The sequence below is a fragment of the Oncorhynchus masou genome, chromosome 18, assembly GCF_036934945.1.
Source record: "Oncorhynchus masou masou isolate Uvic2021 chromosome 18, UVic_Omas_1.1, whole genome shotgun sequence".
In the NCBI taxonomy this organism is placed as follows: domain Eukaryota; kingdom Metazoa; phylum Chordata; class Actinopteri; order Salmoniformes; family Salmonidae; genus Oncorhynchus; species Oncorhynchus masou.
This window is the reverse complement of record NC_088229.1, coordinates 23,926,546-23,936,128: the sequence shown is the minus strand read 5'-3', so window position 1 is coordinate 23,936,128 and position 9,583 is coordinate 23,926,546. Positions and strand designations below refer to the sequence as shown.

Below are 9,583 nucleotides of genomic sequence, written 5' to 3'. Positions count from 1 at the left end.
ATCTTTATCACATGGCATTAAGTTCTTCTCAAAGGAATTGTTCAGTGCTGAGCGCTAAATTCCAGATATAATGCGATAAAAACTGGTATAAAACCAATGAACACACTGATGCTGAAGTTAATATCCCCTTGTAGAGAGGTTACAGAATAAAGAATAGAGACGTGATGCACAGACAATACATGAGTCCAAGCTTATTAAAAGGCCTTTATTTCCTATTTGTTTCTTACAGAGCTGGTAACACTTATGATAGATCTGTATTGAGTTATTTGGTTCCCTCGATAACTTTACAAGGATCCTCGATGCTCATCCACTGACGGGCCGTGGGCAGTTTGTATAGGAGCAACGTTTTGTGTCCAGTCAAGGGCTAAAGCATGCGATCCACAGTAGGCACAAGTACTGACATGAACACACGCACCACAACACTAAGACACGAAGAAACACAGCCAGAGGACACGTAATCTCATGGTCCTCTGAGGCTTAAAAAGAGGATGAAGAGAAAGAGAGGAGAAAAAAGTATTTTGGAATGCAATTGTAGTATAGAAAATTAGAAGTGAAGGAAGAGTTCAAGAGAGAGGGTTGGTACTATTCTGCATGTTTTGGTAGTATATATGTCCATGTTGTAAACGAGAAGGACGACGTTCCGCTGAAAATCAGTATCATTCTGGATCCAAAGGAGCCCCCAGCGAGTCCAGTTCCACAACAACAGCACATTAATGCTAAGACAGAAAAACAGTGAATTCATGGTGGGAAAGTTCAATCATTGTCTTTTCCATTGGTCCTAATGCAGTTTTGCATTCTAAATATAATACAATAGAAACACAACACTAACCTAGTGATTATTACAGTAGAAAGAGGAAACACAAACAGAGACGGGAGAACACACTAAGGTGGTGAGTGACCTAGGCCAACTGAGATGCTACTTAACACATTATTGACATGGAAGTTGTATGACTTTTCTGTTATTTCTCTACTTTCTCTCTCTCTGCATTGTTGGGAAGGGTCTGTAAGACAACATTCCCCTGTAAGTCCACACTTTTTGTTGACGAAGCATGTGACAAATCCAATTTGATTTGATATGATGCTCTAGTTTGGAGGGTAATCCCTTTGAAAATCACATGGACCTTTTTCATAAAGTACTTGAATAATTCATTTAAAAAGCTTGATAGAAATAAAACAGCTAGTAGTACAAAAGAACAGTAGAATGTAGTGTGTGAATCATCGTGCTCTCAATCCATTGTTCCTTCACCGCTGAGATATAGCCTGCAGTTCGTTTCTAAAGCAGTTGTGCATAAAGTAGATATATCAATTTAGGCTTTCAAAAAATAGGTAATCCTATAATATAAACATTTTAAACCATTGTAAATAAAAAAACATCTTTGTTAATTATTTTTAACACCACTTAAATGTACACTTAAGAATGGTTTATGTATTCTGGGCATGCAGATATATACGTCTGGTAAGTTGCAGTAGTACTGTGTTTTAGCACTGCAACCTCTAACTTTATAAAGGGCCTATGCTTTTTGTTCTTGTAACATACCTACATACATACATACATACATACATACATACATACACACAAACACACAGTTGTCAGTCGTTTTCCCCATATAGCGAATTGTCCAATGACCGTGGCAGTGTAAAAAGCATTGAAACAATCAACTCTTTTTAATAAAAATGTGCTATATTTGAACCTTTAATCACAGTTATTTTATCATCTAACCTGCATCCGCATCAGTGGAATTATTTGGGCTCTGAAATAGATTCAAACAGATTACTGATGATGATTTCATGGAATTGTAAATATAGATGGATATACTGGCAGTATTTTGGAAAGACACTGAAATCGTCAACTGGATTGAAGTTCCATGTGCATCGGTTTGGTCACAGTTCAAAAGGATTGATTGTGACATTGAGAAGCAACATCAATGATCCCATTATAACATTGTTGCAAACATCAAACAACACTATGATTATTATTTCAATAGTGTTGCTATTAGAGGAATTGTTGACTTGAAACAGCTGGTTTCCATCAAAGTGTCTAAGATTAGACTGTAGATGATTCATCTTAACTTTACTGTTTACCATGAACGCAACATATGTTGATCAGACAATAATGCTGAGACTTGGCACTGTTACAAGATAGATAGATATTTCTGCCATATCTTTGATCACAATGTTATGTCATGTCTGTAAAGCCACTGTGGGTGAAAATAGAGGGATCCATACATCGCAGTCAGGGTCCTAAATGAATTGCACTCAGCCCAAGGATCACCAACAGACCAGCCTGACACTCACATTTCAATAATGTAAATGTTCCGGATAACTTCTTCAGGTATTTTCGATAACATCTTGTGAGATAAGAAGAACCATGATTCATACTATCAAAACAAGGCATAGACAAATTACATCACTGGAATATATTAGCTACACATGTATAAAATAAAGACAGCTTTAACATCTTCAAAGTAGAAAACAAAATCACATCCACTATACTAAACTCACAACTGCTCTCAGTGCTCAATATTTTGCATTCTAGAATCTAGATGAGTACAGAGTTCTGAACAGAATGTACATGACAAACACTGACCTAGGAAGATTAAGAAGTGTTTTTTTGTTTTTGTTTTTTACAAATCAATAACTAGCTATACAGCAGAGCTCTAAAGAGCTAGTGCTTGAGTATTATGGCTTTAGTTTTTATCTAATTCAACTATCTGTATACACATTCACATATATTTGTGTAATTAGCACTGTAAAACAGATATAATTGCAAAGGGTGTCAGGTCATTATATCAACGCAAAGTAAAACTCCCCCAAAAAGGTTTAATGTACAGTAGGGGACTCCAAGCTTTATGTCCAGTGTGGAGATGTGTGGATTCAGTTCTGGTGGGCTCATTAGCATCCTAAATAGTAAGCTTGTAATACATGTTTGTCCAAAAATCAGGTTGATCTTTTTTACAGTCTTTTTAACCAAATGGTGGATATGTTTCAGCAATGGCACTGATCATTGAAGAGTTCCACTTTGGAATTGTGGTATTTCTTGAACTTGGAGACCCCCTACAATCACTGATGTTTGGCAAGAAGACCAACATAGACTTAAATCATCTCAAAGGAAACAGTACATAAATAAATACATTTGAAATAAATTATAATTAATCCAAATGAAATCACAAGGATTTAGATAGCAAGCATGCGGCTACATTTTTATCCTACATGAACTCACACACAGTACTTGACGACAAACTTGCTTAAAAGTCTAGGCATGGACAGAATTATGACATTCTCTCCAATAACCCATTCATGGAAAATAAATACATATTTGTTTAATTTAGAAAATATACAGTGTATATTTTTTCCTGCATTGTGTTACAGTATTAAAATGACAAATGACACCCACGTACACAAGATATTTTTGCTTTATCTCTAAAACATGCTATTTTGTACAGTATTTTGTAGAAACATGCAGTATCAACCTGTATGAACTATGTATATAGGCAAAACTACTCACCGATGGGCCGTTTGATTGCTTGCATTTAGTCTTTTCTTTAGTGTTGCTTTTTGAACATATAGAAGAAACTAAATCAAATGAAATATAAAACATAACTAATCTGCCCCCTACTGGACATATAAATAAATATATGGTTGTCCTATAGAGAAAAGCAATACTTTCACCAACATTCACTACTGTGATTCCCAAAAGTATAAAAGTTGTCAAACTGTTAAAACATTAAACTGCTTTGCTTGTTCTTAAACACAATCAAGTACTTTTTGCCATCCTTGAAATACATTGCTTTGAACTATATTGTTGTTTGGAACAAGATGGTGCACAGAGACAGTTCATGTCCCATTACATTACTAGTGTGGCTCGAAAGTCTAATGGCATTTTGCTACGACTTTTACATTTTTTAAATGTCAATTTAATTCAGTCATATGATCTGTTTTATATTCAAATTTATCTCAAGAGAAAGTCAAAATGTAAAATCACTTATTCAGTGAAGGATCTGAGGAACAGCATTTAATTGAAACGTGTCTTATTCCCAATCAGAAGACTTTTGAATATGTGACCTGACTCAAACTCACGACATCTCATCACAAAAACTCCATAGATCAAAGAACAATCTACAACCATGTAACATAGAGATATCCAGTATAGTGCAATTAGATTCAGCAGTTTGGCCATCTGTGTATAACATACACATAACGGGAACCTTCCAGATCTTATCCTTTCAATCAAACTTAACAACAACAATTGTCTCAGAGCAATCAAAGTGCATTCACAAGAAAAACAAGGTTAAAATGATCAAAGAAAAACTACAAAAATAATGATTCACTCATAAATTCACTGTCTTGTTTTTTTACCAGAAATTATTCATCATAAAAGAAATTGTTAAATCTCTGGTTTTTGGAGAGTAGAATTAGAACAGAACATTTTGATTTAAAGTGCTTGAGGAATAAAAGTGTTTGACGTTGAAAAGAAAAGAGTGAGTAAAAAACAACACAGCTAATTGGAAGGCGTCCCTGGTAGTTGAGAATTGCTTATTTCATTACTCGGAAGGCTTGTCTCCTTTATGACTGTAAGACGGATACAGGGATTCCTTTGAATAAGTGAAATCCTTGTTGTGAGTCTATGACTAATGGCTTTAGCACTGAACAGGGGGATAGATCCTAAATAGTAGAAGCATTGGAGGGGAAGGTGGTAGATTGCAGGCAGTAGAATAGTAGAATAGACACCTGACAAACAACATTGTGTCAACCAGGGTCTAATTCAGTCATTGGAGTCTCCACACAGATATTCTCACAGATATGCTTTCTCTTGCATGCATGTAAGTGTCTATCATGGCCCATGTTGGGAAAGCATGCAATGGGACCTTCCATTCAGTTTTTGGAGTTTCCACACAGATATTCTTTCTCTTGCATGCTTTCCCAGCATAGGCCATGATAGACACTTACAGTGGCTCATCCTAAACATATTTCACATCTCAACTCTGTTGACTGACAGCCACAAACGGTGTTATTGAGAGACACTCGAGAGACTCTCCTGTTGCCATTTCAGTGATACATTTAGACTAGTCTTAGATTATGGAAAAATAAACCAATCCAGCACCAGACTGAGATGTTAAAATCATCAAAAACATTATTCTCTGATCATGTTGCGGAGCATTTTGAATAACAACCCGTTTAGAAAAAAAGGCATGAAGTTTCAGTTTTCTCTCAGTGTACCTGAGAATATGGGTGAGCAGATGAGCTAATGATCAAAAAGGCAGTGTGTTAACAGTGTGGGGTAACTGGATATTGTCTATCTCTACTCTTTACCCAACTCTAGGAATGTAGTTCAAACTAATCGTATCTAGTATGTAGTAAGTAATTAACTGGCAGGTGTGGAGCATGGTGCAACAATACACCCAAGGAATGAACCTGCTTGTGTTTTTCCTCTATTACATGGCAGTATAAAGCATTTTAAGTATTAAGCAGAATTGAAGCAACGGTGTCTCTAAGGGGAGGAGATGAAAAGGTACAAAATGAGTGAATGTGTGGTTTTACTTCCCTAATCCTCCATCACATTGGACCGCTGTTTTCACACTCTAGGCTCCTATCCTCATGACACAATGTAACTAACTGCAACCCCAATACAAACATCAATTGAGTGATCTTGTGACTGTCTCCTTGTGGAATGAATGTTTTATTTTTGATTATTTTTTGATCATGTCAATTGGGATATAGGTAGGTATCTTTTGTGGTATAGGGTGTAGAATTGGTTGGTGTGTTGGTTTGGAATGTATTATTGGGAGATGTGTAGGACCAGGGGTGAGGAGGATGGGTTGGTTTGGGTATGGGTGTTAGTGGGTAGAGGAGGTTTACTTCTTGGCGTTCAGGGCTGCCAGAGAAGCATCAATCTCCTCCTCGGGCTGCAGTGGATGCCACTGGGCGATGGGGCGGCGAGGGTTGGCCAGCATGTCGGACCAGTGCTTCAGTTGGGTGCCAGTCGCCTTGCTGCCCACCCAGATCTTCCCGATTGCATCGTTTTTACCGATCTTGTCATAATCCAGTACTGTGACCACAGCTTGGATTTTCTAGGAAATGAGAAAAAGCAAGTGCTATATTATTGACATTTAGAAAGATATTACATAATATAATTGCCCAAATGAATTGCAATTCCATGGTGTACAGTATGTATGCCTTTGGTACTTTGTCCCCTTTCAGCTGTACACTCTTGCATTACTGTCATCTAATTCAATGATACACAAGGGGGCATAATTCATTCCGGTTTTAGCATGGCTGTGCTGCGGTCAGGTAGGTAGGTAGGTGGGTAGGTAGGTGGGTAGGTGGGTGGGTGGGTGGGTGGGTAGGTGGGTAGGTGGGTAGGTGGGTAGGTAGGTAGGTAGGTAGGTAGGTAGGTAGGTGGGTGGGTGGGTGGGTGGGTGGGTGGGTGGGTGGGTAGGTGGGTAGGTGGGTAGGTGGGTAGGTAGGTAGGTGGGTGGGTGGGTGGGTGGGTGGGTGGGTAGGGGTAGGTGGGTAGGTAGGTAGGTAGGTAGGTAGGTAGGTAGGTAGGTAGGTAGGTAGGTAGGTGGGTGGGTGGGTAGGTAGGTGGGTGGGTGGGTAGGTAGGTGGGTGGGTGGGTAGGTAGGTGGGTGGGTAGGTGGGTGGGTGGGTGGGTAGGTAGGTGGGTGGGTGGGTGGGTAGGTGGGTAGGTGGGTGGGTGGGGTAGGTAGGTGGGGTGGGGTGGGGTGGGTGGGTGGGTAGGTAGGGGGTGGGTGGGTAGGTGGGGGTGGGTGGGTAGGTAGGTGGGTGGGTGGGTGGGTAGGTGGGTAGGTGGGTGGGTCCTTTGTTCACAGCTGTACACTACCTGCATCTGCTCAATAGGAATCTCAAAGCTGAAGGACTCGTTGTAGTATGGATTCAGAGTGTTCTTCTTCACCGTGGTCTTCTTCTTCTTCAGACGCTTGCCGTTCTGCATCAAGTTGATCTTCACATAGGGATCTGCACACAGAGGGATTGATACACACAGCCAGGTATTAAAACAAGCCTGGTATCAGACTCACTATTGGGATTATTAACAAACATGGCTTTATGTCGTTTAATAGATGTATCTTATTGCCTCTGTCACATTGTTTCAGCAGAGTTCAATCATTAAAACACAATACTTCATTACCATCAGGGCTCCAGTAACAAAAGGAACCCAGCAGTGGTTGCAATGCAGTAAACTGCCAGCAGATGGTTGCAGTGCAGTTTAGCTGAAGGGAGTGAAGAGTCGTGGGAACAACAGAGTCAGCACGTGAGTGCAAACTGAATGGCCCCGGAGATTGGCTGCTTGCAATGTAGCCTACAGCAGCTCACCATACAGATCAAAATCATATGGTCGGTTCACAAGGTTTTACTGGATCCTATTTCATGTTATATAATCTAGCCTTTACCACAGAATAATGCACAAAGAAACACTCTGAAATAGCTGTATTAATATAGATTTGGGAATATAGATTTGGGTGTCGTACTGTGTGAATAGAGGGATTGCCTCGACCTTGACCAAGGGGACATTGAACCAGGATATGGGAGATACTGTATGGGTGGCTTAAACTCCACTGTTCATCTGTTCAATTGTTTTATTCACAGTGATCATTATGTTTCCATATTTTACCTGACAGTCCTCCCACGTCCATCTTCTTGAGGTTCTTGGCCTCCAGGATACAGATGGTAAGTTTCCCAGCAGTGGGTACATAGCGCAGAGAGATGCAGATATCTCCCAGCTTCTCTTGCTGTGTGTGGGATGGGAGAAGAAGGTCAAGAAGAGAACAAAACCTATTCAATCTAATAATATTCCTCCTCAATGTTCATCCTCATTGTGTGCATGTCTTCCATTCGCACTAAAAAACTCCTAAATATAGGGAACCATTCACACTAAGCAACACTAAATATAGGGAACCATTCACACTAAGCAACACTAAATATAGGGAACCATTCACACTAAGCAAAACTAAATATAGGGAACCATTCACACTAACCAACACTAAATATAGGGAACCATTCACACTAAGCAACACTAAATATAGGGAACCATTCACACCAAGAAACACTAAATATAGGGAACCATTCACAATAAGCAACACTAAATATAGGGAACCATTCACACCAAGCAACACTAAATATAGGGAACCATTCACACCAAGCAACACTAAATATAGGGAACCATTCACACTAAGCAACAATAAATATAGGGAACCATTCACAAATATAGGGAACGATTCACACCAAGCATCACTAAATATAGGGAACCATTCACACTAAGCAACACTAAATATAGGGAACCATTCACACCAAGCAACACTAAATATAGGGAACCATTCACACCAAGCAACACTAAATATAGGGAACCATTCACACCAAGCAACACTAAATATAGGGAACCATTCACACCAAGCAACACTAAATATAGGGAACCATTCACACCAAGCAACACCATTCACACCAAGCAACACTAAATATAGGGAACCATTCACACCAAGCAACACTAAATATAGGGAACCATTCACACCAAGCAACACTAAATATAGGGAACCATTCACACCAAGCAACACTAAATATAGGGAACCATTCACACCAAGAAACACTAAATATAGGGAACCATAAATATAGGGAACCATTCACACCAAGCAACACTAAATATAGGGAACCATTCACACCAAGCAACACTAAATATAGGGAACCATTCACACCAAGCAACACTAAATATAGGGAACCATTCACAAGCAACACTAAATATAGGGAACATTCACACTAAAAATATAGGGAACCATTCACACTAAGCAACACTAAATATAGGGAACCATTCACACCAAGCAACACTAAATATAGGGAACCATTCACACTAAGCAACACTAAATATAGGGAACCATTCACACCAAGCAACACTAAATATAGGGAACCATTCACACTAAGCAACACTAAATATAGGGAACCATTCACACTAAGCAACACTAAATATAGGGAACCATTCACACTAAGCATCACTAAATATAGGGAACCATTCACACTAAGCAACACTAAATATATGGAACCATTCACACTAAGCAACACTAAATATAGGGAACCATTCACACTAAGCAACACTAAATATAGGGAACCATTCACACTAAGCAACACTAAATATAGGGAACCATTCACACCAAGCAACACTAAATATAGGGAACCATTCACACTAAGCAACACTAAATATAGGGAACCATTCACACCAAGAAACACTAAATATAGGGTACCATTCACACCAATCAACACCAAATATAGGGAACCATTCACACAAAGCAACACTAAATATAGGGAACCATTCACACTAAGCAACACCAAATATAGGGAACAATTTACACTAAGCATCACAAAATATAGGGAACCATTCACACTAAGCAAAACTAAATATAGGGAACCATTCACACAACACTAAATATAACACAAAAACACTAAATATAAGGAACCATTCACACTAAGCAACACTAAATATAGGGAACCATTCAAATAAATATAGGGAACCATTCACACTAAGCAACACTAAATATAGGGAACCATTCACACTCAGCAAAACTAAATATAGGGAACCATT

At 39.0% G+C, this 9,583-nt stretch overlaps 1 protein-coding gene across 4 annotated transcripts in view; it reads right to left on the bottom strand.

Moving 5' to 3' along the window:
* Positions 1-191: 191 nt before the first annotated feature.
* LOC135504266 (synaptotagmin-2-like) overlaps positions 192-9,583 on the bottom strand; it is a 106,887-nt gene continuing 97,495 nt past the window's right edge. For all 4 annotated transcript variants that reach the window (XM_064922661.1, XM_064922664.1, XM_064922662.1 and 1 more), the window contains 3 exons: positions 7,631-7,748; positions 6,842-6,975; positions 192-6,068 (listed from right to left, as the gene is read on the bottom strand). In XM_064922661.1, the coding sequence (XP_064778733.1) occupies positions 5,853-6,068; positions 6,842-6,975; positions 7,631-7,748 (468 nt within the window). In that variant the 3' untranslated portion in view covers positions 192-5,852. The remainder of the gene's footprint in view (positions 6,069-6,841; positions 6,976-7,630; positions 7,749-9,583) is intronic.